Genomic DNA, 14,647 nt, shown 5'->3' with positions numbered 1-14,647 from the left:
GGCGTGGGTTGGCGTTGGAGGCTAAGCTGTGCCCAGAATCCTTAATTTGCCCTTAACATGGCTGGGAAGGCCCTGCTGGTCTGCCCCTGTGCACCTCGCCAGCCTTGTCTTGCACCACACCCTGACCACACTCCATCTCTGAGTTCCAACCACACTGGCCTCTCTCAGTTCTTCAAATGCCAGGCTCCTTTGCTTCTCCAAGCCTTTGCACATGCTGTTCCCTCAGCCTGGAGCTCTCTTCCCTCACTCTTTGCCTGACAGACTCTCAAGACTTTAGGTCTTAAGTTAAATGCTACTTCCTCTGGGAGACCAGGTTTAGAATCCCTCCAGTTCAAAACACTTGCTACTGATTTGTAGCTCTTACAGCAATTGTGACTAAATTGTAACTGTGAGTATGTTTAGGCACCCACCTCCCCACTAAAACATGAGCTCTATGAGGGCAGGGACCTTGTCTGGTTCATTGCTGAATCTCCAGCATCAAGAGTGCCTGGGACATAGTAGGTACTCAGTGAAGGTTTGCTGAACGAAGGAATGACTGAGGCTGTGTTACCTGCAACATGTGTTCCAAAAGCTTCCAGCAGAGTAGCAGGGCCCTGCTCCCCATCCATGTGCGTGTTGCCCCACACAGGCTGGGTAGTACTATGTGCCAACATCCTTACCATGGGTGGCACTTGTGGCCCAGCGGCTACTATTCCCTGGCTCATGGCTGTTTATTATTGTGCCTCTTCACTGGTCTTCGTCCTTGCAGATTCTCCATGTCATTTTGTGCACTGTGGCCAGAAGGCTACATCTTCCTAGCCCACACATTGATGCTGTCCCTCCCCTGCTTGAAAACCTCCTGTGACCCCTCAGTGCCCCCAGAATCAAGTCTAAGCTCCTTGGCTTGGCCTTTTAAGTCCCTTGCCAGCTTCCTCGGCAGCACCTTCTACCCTGTGGGCCTCTGGACCTCGGCACGTGCAGCACCTGCTCTCTACTTGGCCTCTCTTCCCTCCTGGTCTGCTTGATGAGTTCCTGCCTGTCCTCCAACATGCATCAGGAGTCACTTTTTCTAAGAAATAGAAAAACTGAGCCCCTATGTGTAGGCTGTGATCCTTCACATGCCTTATTTCTAACCCTTACAACAGTCCCTTTGGGATAGGGAATAGTAGCCCTGTTGTACAAGTGAGAAGATTGAGGCTCAGAGAGGTTGAAGGACTTGCCCAGGGTCATATAGCTGAGGGATCATGCAGGTTGTCTGGTTAGCTTCTGAGTCTGGCCGCTGTCTACTCTTCCCAGTTGGCTTTACTGTCCTCTGTGCAAAATGAATTATTCCTTGGCCGTGTCGGCTGGATGCCCCTATGATGCCTTTCTCACAGTGTTTACCACACAATGTGTCTGGTCACTCTGCTTTCCTCACCAGACTGAGGACCCTTTCGGGTCCACAGCACCCAGCACAGGGCTTGGCACAGATCCAGCCTTGATAAGCTTTCATGAAATGACAAAAGAATCCTAGAATCTAGAATCATAGAAACCTGCTCTTTTCACATTTGTTGGAATCTTAGAAGCTGTGGGTGTTTGATCCATGGAATTTAAAAAGCGATTGCCTGATTCAAACCGCACCTCCCCAAAAGAGCAGGGATCCCCTTGGCCGTACATATGGCCATTTGACTGCATCTCTTGAATTCTTGTTTGGATGGGGTGGCCTTGGCTTTACGTAAAACCAACGTAACACATCTCAATGGAACTTTTGGGGCTGCAGGAAATTGCACACTGGGGAGTGTGTGTCATGACTAGGAGGTCTCCTCCTCACACCTGGCTTCCACAGGGCCCCTTCCCTTGTTCCTGCTTATCACCACCCAGGGCCCTTCGTCTTGGGCCCAGCTTGGCCCCTGGCACCTGACTCAGTCTCATTCCTGCTCACACACATTCATACTGAGACACAGAAGATCCGGCTGTGATTTTTCGCCTGACATGCCTCAGAGCACACGCTAGCACTTTGGTGTGATGTCACAGGGAGCCAAGGGACAAGGGGCTGGAAGTGCAGGAGCATCCTCTACTTGCAGTGGAAGCCTCACTCCTGCAGTGATTTCAGGCTGGAGGTCAGAGAGCACAAGTGACACCTTGTCAGGTGGACATGCTCTATTGAACCCACTGTAGACTCTCAACTCAGAAGGAGAATCTGTTTGATTCTAAAAAGATGTACTAACTATATATAAAATAGATAAACAACAAGGACCTACTGTATAGCACAGGGAACTATATTCAATATCTTGTAATACCTATAATGGAAAAGAATTGGAAAAAGAATATATACACACACACACACGTATAACTGAATCGCCTTGCTGTACACCTGAAACATTGTAAATCAACTACACTTCAATAAAAAATAAAAATTTACAAATTAGAAAAAAGATGTCCTAAGAACCTACTAGATGCCCAACCTCATGATAAGTGATGTGGGAGACTAATAATAGTAACGACAGCTTCCCTTTTTCAAATTTACTGTTCCAGGCACTGTGTTAAGCACTTAACATGCATAATCTCACTTAATTCTCCCAACAACCCCATGAGGTAAGTGTGTCTATCCTACCTCACAGAGGAGGAAACTGAAGTTTTCAAAAATTCCTCTGGAAGACTGCACTGGTAGTACATGAGGAAATACAGATGGAGCCACCTGACTCCTGGGCCCAAATTCCAACCTCCGTCCTCAAAGTCCCACTCTCTGGCTTCAGAAATTGACAAATTGCTTGGAGAGATAATGTACATGGAAATGTATGCCTCCTCCAGACTGTCCGAATACTCCCTTAGGAGGGCAGATGTTGCAATACTAGGAATGATAATGTTAACTTCCTCCTCTTTGCAGAATGCTCAAGAAACTTACAAAGCACATTCAGAAGACTGTGGAATAGTGGGAAAAACAGGAGATGAGGGGTATCAGACCCACTCAGGTTTGATTCCCTGACCCTCTACCTCTTAGCTGTGTGACTCAGGGTGGTCACAGCCCTCTTCCGGGGTCTGCACTCGCCAGCGCATAGGAAATGAATGCTCTGAGAAGGACAGTGGCTTCTCTCGGGTACCCTAGGGAGGTAGACTCAGAGCCAGCTCGTTCTTGGAGACTGCAGGGAGGTTTCCCCCTGCAGAGGTGGGGAATAGGAGCCCTGGGCAACTCTCTGGGAAGCTGTGGTAATCCCTTCTCCCTGGGCCCCCCTTTTCTGGGGGAAGTACTCCGAGTTCTGAGCTTTGACTCCTGGCAGGAAAAAACCTCCGGGTCTCCCCTCGGGCCCACCTTCTTGCCCCCTGGACTAGGCCAGACCAGTTGGTGGTGGTAAGATGCTTCCTGGGTGTGATCCGACACCTCTACCCCCCCCAACGAGAGTAACTGATTGCTGGAGCCAGATTGCACCTCCTGGGGTCAGAAGACCATAGACTGCCAGGACATTGGGCAAGTCATTTAATCTCTTTATGCCTCATGACTTCCTGTTAAGATAGGGAAAATGGTGGGGTTGTTATGAGGTTATAAATGAGGTTATGAGGCTATAAATGGATTGAGAATTGTGAAGTGCTTGGAACAGGCCTGGCACAGAGTAGGTGCTTTGGTCATTGTTAAAGTTTCTTAACATTCTTCAGTTTCCGAATCTGTGAAGTGGGGATGATGTTATTGACCTTATGGGGCTGTAGGGAAGGTTCGTTGGAACAATTAGTAGTAATAATTGTAATAATATCAATCTCAACATTTATTGAACATTTTCTACGGGCCTGGCATTGTTCTAAAAGCTTTCTATGAATTAGCTTGTTGAATCTTCCTAACGATCCAATAGTCTCGATAATAATCCTGACATGATCCCCATTTTCCAGATGAGAAAATCAGGTTGATCAAGGTCACACGATGAGGATAGAGCAGTCAAGATCTGAGCCTCGTGGTGGCAGTCACTGCTTCCGAAGTCCTTGGGTGCCAGCATGCGGTCCTTGCTGTTTATTTAGTATATTATCTAGTTTCATCCTCATAACAACCCTACAGGGACGGTATGATTAGCCTACTTATCCTTATATTGTAGCTGAAGATGCTGCAGCCCAAAAGGGTAGGTGATCTTTCTGGGGACACCCAGCATGAGTTTGTGACACCAGCATTCAGATCCTGCATCTGCAGGGGCCCCGATCGGGGGATTTCCGGCTTCTCTTTGCATTTATCTAATACAAGGAGTTCTCACCTCCCATGGCACTTATCACTCCAGCCGTTGGGAAGCTCTCCCTTAGGACAAGCTGAAATCTGCCCCCTCTGAGTTCTGGGCCTCAGCAATACTAGTCCTCACCTCCTCCTCCCCTGGACATGGTTTTGGGCCCCTTCTTGTCCCCCACCCTGCTGTAGATGATCTATGTCCCTTTCATGGGTCAGAGGTCAGATCTGGCCCATCTACAGAAAAGGATTGAGTTGAGTGTCACCTCCCTTTCCTGGGCACCCACTCCTAGTGACCAAAACCTTCAGCCCTAGACTGGTAGGGGTGGAAACTCCAGGTGAGATCTATATTCAGGATGTTGACTTTTTGAACTGAAATGAAGTGGCTAGTGGTTTCAGAGACCAGCTCCAGATGTGTTCTCATCTCCACCTGCCTCCTGTTTGGGGAAGTGGAACTTCTCTGGATTTCTCAGGGTTCTGGTAAAAAGCCCTATCTTCCTGAGACTCTTCATATAACCAGAATCCTTCATATAACCAGGATTAATTGCTCTAATCCTAAAGAATGATAAAACCTCACTTATCTCTTCCCGAGAGGCCCAAATCATTACAGCCTGAACAAAGTTCCTAGGTTAAGACCCCCAGGTGCCAGGGAGCCTGGAGCAGCTCCCTCAGCGGGCCAGCATGAAACATGCAAGAACTTCAACGGTTCAAGAAGGAATGAGCCCCAGAACTCAGAGACAAGTCATAAAAGCAGAGGTGTGCTAGGAGCTATCTGACTTCTGGGGAGATTTGTTTACTTGCCAAAAAGTTGGAGTAAGAAGATCTTTAAGGGGGGCTTCCCTGGTGGTCCAGTGGTTAAGACTCCACACTTCCATTGCAGGGGCCATGGGTTCGATTCCTGGTCAGGAGCTAAGATTCCTCATGTTGCAAGGCGTGGCCAAAAAAAAGAAGACTTTTAAGGAGGGAAGGGGGACAGCTGCTTCCTTCTCCTTTATAAGCAGGGAAAATAATTCTTCCTTGATTCTCACCTACGGGGTGTCTGGCTACTCTCATGGGACAATTGACCTGGCTCTTGTCGAAGCTCAGACTAACAGAGATGGAGAGTGGTTGAGGGAGAAATGAACAAATCCAGGAAAAGGCTGAGAGGCCAGAAGAGGACAGAGTGAGTCTCTGTGTTTATTCATTCACTAAGTATTTACTGAGCACCTGCTGTGTGCCACAGACTTTGTTCAAAGTTGGAGATGAGCAGTGAACAAAATTTATATTCTGGTAGGAGGAGACAGACAAGAAACCAACAAGTAAAATATATCATGTGTCAGATCGTGATAAATGTTATGGAGAAAAATAAAAAGGGGAAGGGAGATGTGAGATTTAAAATCAGGGAGGTAGGAAAAGCCCCACTGAAAAAGTGACATGGGGTAAAGATCTGAGGGAGGAAGGGGAGGCAGCCACGAAATAACTGGGGTTTGAAAGAGTGTTCCAGGCGGAGGGGAGAGAAATGCAAAGGTCGAGGCGGGAGTGAGCAGAGGGAGAGGTGAGTGATGACTAGGGTGTGAGGACTTTGGTTTTTTTTTTTTTTTTTTTTTTTGGTACCTGGGCCTCTCACTGTTGTGGCCTCTCCCGCTGCAGAGCACAGACTCCGGACGCGCAGGCTCAGCGGCCATGGCTTACGGGCCCAGCCGCTCTGTGGTATGTGGGATCTTCCCGGACCGGGGCACGAACCCGTGTCCCCTGCATCAGCAGGCGGACTCTCAACCACTGCGCCACCAGGGAAGCCCCTAGGACTTTGGTTTTTAAATTGAGATTCGAAGGATAAGCCTTGAGGCTCTCGGCTGCAGGCTCTGGATCTAGTTCATTCATTTATTCAGCTGTCCCTCTATCACTCATCTTCGAAGCACTTAGGGAGGTCCACTTTGCCCCACAGCTTGTGCTGAGCACTGGAGACACCAACAGGGAAAAGGCTCTCCCCTCAGCCCTGCAGGAATAAAAACTTTCAGGGTTGGGGGAGGTTCTATTCTCCCGAATGTGGAAATAATACTGCCAGTGTGACTTTGGAGAGCCTTAACCCTGGGGAATAAGTGGGTGACAAGCTGGGGAGGGGGCCACAGGCAGGGAACGGCGGAGGCTGGAGAGTGCGGAGGCTGGGGTGAGGGAGAAAGAGGAGACTCCCTTCCATCATGTTTCTGTCTTTTCCGTGGTATGAGAGGCCCTGTCTCTGCTGGCTCTGAGCTCTGGCTCCAGGCTCGGCAGGGGAGAGGACAGTGGGATGGGCCAGGACAGGTGGCCTTGACATGTGATGCTTGTCCGCTGACAGCTCAGTCCTCACTTTTAGAACGGTTTCCAGAAGTGATGGAAGGGGATGGGCAGGGCAGCTAAATATAGTCCTGGGGCCAGAGCTGTCTGGGAGGGTCTGTCTGCTATTCAATGCGGGCCCATCACCCGTGGTGTCCGTTGTCCTCGGTCTGAGCTCGGTGCTTCCTTCTCACCTGTCTTCAGACACAGATCTGACCCACCTACAGTTAGGCCTGACCTTGACTGGGCCTCTTGCAAGTCTCTTTCTGTCCAAGATCTCCAACCAGACCTGTGAGTCCTGCGGGTCCTGCCGGCCTGGGGATATGGAGGAGGGGAGGGCTGCGGGCCCTGGAGAGGTGAGAAGAGGGGATGGGGGAGGGGCGCTGGAGAATCTGGGGTTGGGGCTGAGGCCTGGGGCTAAGTCGGGGGAAGGACAGTGGGTAAGACCGTGTTTGCAACCCAGCCTCGTGTTTAGGAACTGGGATTGAGACCGGGTCCCTGATAGGGGCTATTTGGGGGGCCGGGGCTGAGAACCGCAGTTGAGGCTGCCTTTGGGACTGAGAGGGAGTCCCCTTCCCTCCCTTGGCCGGAACCAGAGTCCCTTCCTGTTTGAGATGAGAGGCTTCTATAGGCTGGGGCTCCTCCCTGCGGGGCTGCCAACCCGGCGCGGGGCTGCCAACCCGGCCTGGGGCTGGGGCTGGCCCGGGATTGTGGCTCCGCTGAGCCTCCCTGACCGACACCTCCTTACCCAGGCCCGCAATGTCGGCTGCACCCGGCCTCCTGCACCAGGAGCTGTCCTGCCCGCTGTGCCTGCAGCTGTTCGACGCGCCCGTGACAGCCGAGTGCGGCCACAGCTTCTGCCGCGCCTGCCTGGGCCGCGTGGCAGGGGAGCCGGCCGCGGACGGCACGGTGCTCTGCCCGAGCTGCCAGGCACCCACGCGGCCGCAGGCGCTCAGCACCAACCTGCAGCTGGCGCGCCTGGTGGAGGGGCTGGCGCAGGTGCCGCAGGGCCACTGCGAAGAGCACCTAGACCCGCTGAGCATCTACTGCGAGCAGGACCGCGTGCTCGTGTGCGGCGTGTGCGCCTCGCTCGGTTCGCATCGCGGCCACCGCCTGCTGCCCGCCGCCGAAGCCCATGCGCGCCTCAAGGTGCGGGGCCGGGCGGCCTCCGGTGGGGGGCGGGGGCGGATGGGGTTGTTGGACGGGTCGGGGCCGGGCCGATCGGGCCTCTTGAGCTTCAGGGCCCGGGGCGCCTGGAGTTGCCAGGTACGCGGGCAGGGCGGGGCGGCTAAGGAATGGGGTTGCTGATGAGCTCAAGGCGGAGCTTGGCGGAGACCCGAGCCTTGAAGAGGCGCTCGGAGACTGGCCTCGGCGAGATAGGCGCGCCAGCTGGAGCGCGCCGGAGATGCGGGGGACTCAGCCATAGGGCGGAGTCTGCGGAGCCGGAGGCTGAGCGAGGACTGAGTCGGTGCCCGCGGCCCAGGCGCGCAGGCTCTGCTGCTGGGCACAGGCCCGGGTAAGAGGGGCGGGGCTGGCCGGGGGGGGCGTGGTGCTGGGCGGGGCGGGCACACAGCTGCTGGGCGGTGGCCCCCCCTGCGCCCCTGGAGCAGCAGAGCTTGTGCGGGCCTGACCGTCATCAGATGTGGCCTAATCCAAGGGGACCCGGGAGGCCAAGGCACGCCTGGGGACGCACCTCTGTGCACAGGCCCAGGTTGGCACCGAGACCCAAGTCCAGGCTGTTATTGTGATTGGAGCTGGGAGTTCCGAACGCTTCCAGAGCCCACACACAGTTGTGCGCCCCGAGGTTGGCGATCTCCATGGAAGCCCAGCAAAGACACCCAGACATTGGCAAATGGGGACACAGGCACACGCTGGCTCAGCTGTCATACGTATGGCAAATCACACGCATGCAGCTACGGGAGGGTTTAGGTATACACAGGCCCGAGGAGGTCTGTCATGAAGCATTTATAGGGTCGTTGGAAGAATAAACGACAGGTGCAGGGGCGGGAGGAGGCGGGGTCTGGAGGCGTGGAGCGGTGCTCCGTCGCCGTCTCCGCGGTGCAGGAACTGCTAGCGTCTTCTCGCGCTGCTGTTTGGGGGGGTGGGGGGGTGGGTAATCTTTGCCCACAAACATCAGCGTTGCAATGCACTTCTCCTTGGCTCCAGACTCCTAGAGGGGGTAGACCCCGCCCTGAGGCTGGTATTCGAGGGCCCCATTCTCTCCCAGGGGCCCAAGTTCACCGAACCTCCGGCTTCAGCCTAGCACAGTCCAGCTCGGTGCTGGCTGGTGGTCCCTAACCCAGTGCAGGAGCCTCCTCCACCCAGGAGCCCTCCCTACCCAGGCTCACCTCTGCTGATAACCACAGAACTCCCATCCTTATCCATCTTTATCTGTGAAGAGAGAACAGAGTCTGTGAAATGGGACAGGGCAGCAGGCAGCCCAGGAGCCTCCAGGGGGCAGATGGGGTGGGATACAGTCTGCCAGGGCCTGTACCAGCCCAACCCTAAGCCGCAGAGAGGGGCTGGCTGGAGGTCTGAAATGGGGATCCCTGGAAGGAGCCTGAAGGAGAAGCGGGGCAGGAAGCCTGGGGTGGGACTGAACACCTGGGCCCTTGGGGAGGAAGAGGGGCTGGGTCCAGAGACCATGTGCCAGACCCAAGTATGGTTGAATGGGATCTGCCGGGTGAGGGGGACACTCACACCCCCCTGAAGCCGTGCTGCCTCCTCCTGCACGCCTCGGAGTAGGAGACAAGCCTGTCGGTAAGATCCACCACACGCCACGTCGTGGAGCACTGCTCCCCACACCTCCTCACTGCGGGATGTTCCGAAAGTCTCTGTGCAGCCCCCAGCTTCTAGGGTGGCATTGTGCTTGGTCCCCATGGCTCAGCCCTTCTGCCCATGAACCTCGGATGGCTGAGAGCCACCAGGCCCACCCTGTCCTGCAGCAGGCAGGGCTGTGGCCCTGCAGGACGTCTGGGGCAGGAGACGGACCTGGCGGCTGGCCACGGGAGCCCATGGTACAATTCCAGTGGGGATTCATCAGCAAACAGTGCTTAGAGGGTCTCCCAGCTTCCTTTAGGGGGAGGTGGGAAGGAGGCTGCCAATTTGTCACAAGCAGAGGTGAGGTGGGGATGACTGTTCCCATTCTGCAGAAGACCAAACTGAGGTTGGAAGCCATGGAGGCATGGCTGATTCCAGGGCCATGGGTCTGATTCCAGGGCCGTGCACTTCCCAGCAAACAGTGGCTTTGGCTGGAGGTATAGGAACTCCCCTACACCTGCATTTCAGGAATCACAAACTGACAGACCTAGGGTAGGAGCTGACCCACAGATATGTTTGGTTCATTCATGCAGAAGACATTTTTATTAAAATGTCTACCCCAAGAGCCCACCGGTGTGTGGGGAGGCTGATTAGGGCGTTTTGCTAAGGTTCTGCTTTTAAGGATAGGGTGAAGGCCAGGAATAGGAGGAGGCTGCATTTCTTCTTTTCACATCCTCTGCTCACCACTGAAACCTGCTGTGTGCAAAGCCCCTGCCCCTCCAGTGGAGGAGACCAAACCACATTTGTGATTATCATCCTCACAGAGACCTGTGCTGGGGGGCTGTCTGCTGAGGGGATGGAATCAGGGAAGGAAGGCAAGGCTAGGGAGGACTTACCTAGCCAGACCACAGGAGGGTGAAGCATTCTAGACCTCAGAACCAGTACCGGCAAGGGCTTGAGACCAGCGAGCGTGTATGGTAAGATGCCAGCCTGGCTGGAAGAGAAGCTGGCGCTGAGGCTGAGCCAGAGGGAGCAGGTTAAGTGGGGGAGGTGGGCAGCAGCATCACTTCTTTATGTCTCACCCCCCAGACGCAGCTCCCACAGCAGAAGCTGCAGCTGCAGGAGGCATGTATGCGGAAGGAGAAGAGCGTAGCTGTGCTGGAGCATCAGCTGGTGGAGGTGGAGGTGAGGGGCTCCACGCAGCAGAGCCCGGGGACTGGGGGTCTAGGCTGGGGGTTCCCGGCTAAACGTTTCTGTCTGTCTGTCCCCACAGGAGACAGTGCGTCAGTTCCGGGGGGCCGTGGGAGAGCAGCTGGGCAAGATGCGGCTGTTCCTGGCTGCACTGGAGGGCTCCTTGGACCGCGAAGCTGAACGTGTACGGAGTGAGGCAGGGGTGGCCTTGCGGCGGGAGCTGGGGAGCCTGAACTCTTACCTGGAGCAGCTGCGGCAGATGGAGAAGGTGCTGGAGGAGGTGGCAGACAAGCCACAGACTGAGTTCCTCATGGTGAGCGCTGGGTGGCTTTCCTCTCTGCCCCTCAGCCAGGGTTCAGGTCTCAGAGACCTCATTCCATTGTCAGGCAGGGACCCCTGAGGTCCAGAGAGGGGCAGGGGAGAGCCAGTGTCACACACTGAGGAGGGGTGCACCCCAAGATGGCCATTATGGTTGTTTACGTTGGGCACTGCACAAGGACACTATATCTAAGTGGGCACCATTCATATCATAGATATTGTAGGTCTGCATGTTTATTAGGACAATGTTTTTACCAGGTGGAATTAGTTTCTTGAGGAAGGGGGTACTTTATTCATTTTTTAAATTAAAAAAATTATTTGTATTTATTTTATGTTTGGCTGGATTGGGTCTTCGTTGCTGCATGCAGCTTTCTCTACTTGTGGCGAGCGGGGGCTACTGCTCGTTATGGTGGGCGGCCTTCTCATTGCAGTGGCTTCTCTTGTTGCTCTAGGCATGTGGGCTCAGTAGTTGTGGCTCGCAGGCTCTAGAGCTCAGGCTTAGTGGTTGTGGCACACGGGCCTAGTTGCTCCGCGGCATGTGGGATCTTCCCGGACCAGGGCTTGAACCCGTGTCCCCTGCATTGGCAGGCAGATTCTTAACCACTGGGACATCAGGGAAGTCCCAGGAGGGTACTTTTTTCTAATTCACACAGAGGTAAAAGGCTAAGGGCGACCTTGAATTCTGGGTTTCTTTTGTCTTCTCTTCCTGGTCCCACACTTAGCATTTCTGTGGTCCATCCCACCCTCAGAAGTCCCCAGTGTCCCCACTGCCTGCTCAGCTCCATTCTCTTTTTCTCTCTTTCCAGAAATACTGCCTGGTGACCAGCAGGTGAGATCAGCCTGGCCCTGCCCCCTTTCCCACTTTGCCCTTTCCTGCCAGGGACACTGGCTGGCTCACCCTCTACTCGCATTCAGTCCACTGCGATTCCCCTGCACTTTGTGTGGATGTAGAAAAGAACCCAACCCGTCCTTCTCCTCAGGGACCTCCCAGACTGGTCCTGGAGACAGACAGGGACACAGCACACAGGAATCACTCAGTGCTGCTGTGGAGGGGAGGGGGTGGCCAGGGCAGGTTTTCCGGAGGTGTGCATTGTAGAGTTGGATGCTGAAGGAGTGAACAGGAGTTGGCTAGGTTAAAGAGTTGGTGGAAGAGCATTGCAGGCAGGGGGAACAGCGGTGCAAACCGCTAAGAGGGAGAGAAGATGAAGCTGGTGAGGCAGGAGGGGCCCAACTGTGAAGGGCGGAGGAGCTGGACCTTATCCTAACAGAAGGCTTTAAAAAAATTCTAGTAAAATATTCATAACATAAAATTTACCATTTTAACCTTTTTTTTTTTGTTTTTGGCGCGGCTTGTGAGATCTTAGTTTCCTGACCAGGGATCGGCAGTGAAAGCACAGAATCCTAACTACTGGATCACCAGGGAATTCCCCATTTTAACCATCTTTTTTTAGTGTACATTTTAAGTTCAGTGGCATTAAGTACATTCATGTTGTTGTGTAACCATCACCGCCATCCATCTCCACAACTTTTTCATCTTTCCCAACTGAAACACCAACAGAGGAGTTTTAAGCCAGGATGTGATGTGGTGGGGCTGGTGTGGGGGGGACCCTGGAACTCCACCGCAGCACGCATCCTCCTCTTTTCTGGGTACTCCCGCTTGCCCTCCCCCAACCCCGTGCCTCCTCCAGGAAGTCCCTTTGCACACACCTCCCCCCCCTCCCCCACCAGGCTGCAGAAGATCCTGGCAGAGTCACCACCACCTGCCCGTCTGGATATCCAGCTGCCCGTCATCTCAGATGACTTCAAATTCCAGGTGTGGAGGAAGATGTTCCGAGCTCTGATGCCAGGTACTGGGAGGGTCTCGCTCTGGGTTTGCGTTTGTAACTGTGTGGTTGATGGGAGGCTCCGGCCACATGCAGAGAGGCCTCCCATTCCCAGCTGGGGAGGTCATCCAAGAAGGGCCCACTGCCCCTTTCCCTTGGGGTTTCCCTGCACCTTCATAACCTGTGCTCAGAGAGGGATCTGAGAGGGCATGGGGTTTTCAGGTGGGTGACTGACATGGTGAGGACACTGCTTACTGAAAGGATGTTGCTGCCGGCAGCAGGGGAGGCTGGGGCCCGGGTTTGAGCCCTGCGTGATCCTTGGCCCGTCCCTGCCCCTGTTGGCCAGTGGAGATGATGATCCCTGCTAACTGGGGGCTGAGGACCTGCAGCAATGGAATCCTGCGGTCAGACACTGACTCTGGCCTGTGGCTGGGGAGGCCCAAGGGCTCAGCCTCCTCTCCCCAATAGCTAAAGCACATTGGGGTGCTGCAGGTTACAGGCTCCAGGACACGTACACAAGGCTGGTGCAGCCCTCACTTGTGGGAATGGAGGGACCTCCATTTTATCCAAGAGAAGACTAAGGCCCAGAGACTGGATCAAGGCTGAGGTCACACAGTGGGGCGAGGTAGGGACTTGCCTAGGACCGGGCTTCCTGACCATCTCCTGCTCTGGGGCCTTAGACGGCAAGTGACATGCCTTGTATCAACTTACTCCTGCCCACAACCCTGGAAGGAGGCAATTACGGCCTCGTTTTACAGCTGAACTGTCTGAAGCCCTGAGAGGTGTGGTCTTTGGCCCCCACCAGTAAGCAGAGAGGGGCTCACTTCCCAGAGATGCCGGGAGGATTAGAGGAGACCAAGCTGGCCCACAGGTGGGTGGGCAGAAGGCTCGCGGGAGCCACACCCGCAGGGCCTGACCCTCTTCCCTCCGGTGGCAGCGCTGCAGGAGCTGACCTTTGACCCGAGCACGGCCCACCCAAGCCTGGTGCTGTGTGCCTCAGGCCGCCGTGTGGAGTGCTCGGAGCAGAAGGCGCCGCCGGCCGGAGAGGACCCGCGCCAGTTCGACAAGGCCGTGGCGGTCGTGGCGCACCAGCTGCTCTCCGAGGGCGAGCACTACTGGGAGGTGGAGGTGGGCGACAAGCCGCGCTGGGCGCTGGGCGTGATCTCGGCCCAGGCCAGTCGCCGCGGCCGGCTGCAAGCGGTGCCCTCGCAGGGGCTCTGGCTGCTCGGGCTGCGCGAAGGCAAGATCCTGGAGGCTCACGTGGAGGCTAAGGAGCCCCGTGCCCTGCGCACCCCCGAGAGGCGGCCGACGCGCATCGGGATCTACCTGAGCTTCTGCGATGGCGTCCTCTCCTTCTACGACGCCAGTGACCCCGACGCACTCGAGCTGCTCTTCGCCTTCCGTGAGCGCCTGCCCGGGCCTGTGTACCCCTTCTTTGACGTGTGCTGGCACGACAAGGGCAAGAACACTCAGCCGCTGCTGCTCGTGGGGCCCGACGGCGGTGGCGAGGCCTGAGCCACCCGCCGGGTTTGGGGAGGGGTGCGGGGCCCTGCCGGCCTGGAAGGAGAGACGGGTCGGGTTGCCGGGCTTGAAGGCAGGGCGGAGGGGGTTGGGGACGGGGGACTCCAAGCGTTCTGAGAACTTTGGGGTTGACATGAACAGGGGACTGCCAGCCAGGGGTTGGGGTGGTGGTGGGAAAGGGAGATCTGAAGTCAGGTCAGTGGGGGAACTCCACTTGGGGAACCAGGAAAGCCCAAGGGTTCCGGGAAGAAACAGATTGGGGAAGGGTCAGGGCGCTTGGGGAGAATGGCGGGGAGGAGCTGGAGAACTCTGTAGAGCAGCGGTCCGCAACCTTTTTGGCACCAGGGACCGGTTTCGTGGAAGACAATTTTTCCACGGATGGGGGTTGGGGGCGGGGGTGTGGGGGATGGTTCAGGCGGTAATGCCAGCGATGGGGAGCGCAGATGAAGCTGCGGCTACTGGTCTGTGGCCCTGGGGGTTGGGGAGCCCTGATGTAGAGTAAGGAGCCCCTGCAGGCTCACACTCCGCTCCCCCTTGGGGGCCTCCACTGCCAGGGTCCAGACTCACTGTAGCAATCACTCACTGT

The 14,647-nt window shown here is 55.5% G+C and overlaps 1 protein-coding gene across 1 annotated transcript; it reads left to right on the top strand.

The window, feature by feature from the left end:
- The first annotated feature begins 7,207 nt into the window (after positions 1 to 7,207).
- On the top strand, positions 7,208 to 14,055 carry TRIM72 (tripartite motif containing 72). Its single transcript, XM_065892913.1, has 6 exons — positions 7,208 to 7,597; positions 10,298 to 10,393; positions 10,482 to 10,712; positions 11,524 to 11,546; positions 12,446 to 12,564; positions 13,478 to 14,055. The coding sequence occupies exons 1-6, from the start codon at positions 7,208 to 7,210 to the stop codon at positions 14,053 to 14,055; spliced, it is 1,437 nt and encodes a 478-aa protein (XP_065748985.1).
- Positions 14,056 to 14,647: the final 592 nt, after the last annotated feature.

Source organism: Phocoena phocoena, chromosome 15 (genome assembly GCF_963924675.1).
Source record: "Phocoena phocoena chromosome 15, mPhoPho1.1, whole genome shotgun sequence".
Classification (NCBI taxonomy): Eukaryota; Metazoa; Chordata; class Mammalia; order Artiodactyla; family Phocoenidae; genus Phocoena; species Phocoena phocoena.
This window is presented reverse-complemented; position numbering and strand designations above follow the sequence as displayed.

Coding starts and splice junctions, on each gene's coding strand:
- TRIM72 (XM_065892913.1), top strand. CDS start 7,208: ATGTCGGCTGCACCCGGCCTCCTGCACCAGGAGCTGTCCTGCCCGCTG. Junction 7,598..10,297: donor AAGCCCATGCGCGCCTCAAG/GTGCGGGGCCGG, acceptor CTCACCCCCCAG/ACGCAGCTCCCACAGCAGAA. Junction 10,713..11,523: donor CACAGACTGAGTTCCTCATG/GTGAGCGCTGGG, acceptor CTCTCTTTCCAG/AAATACTGCCTGGTGACCAG.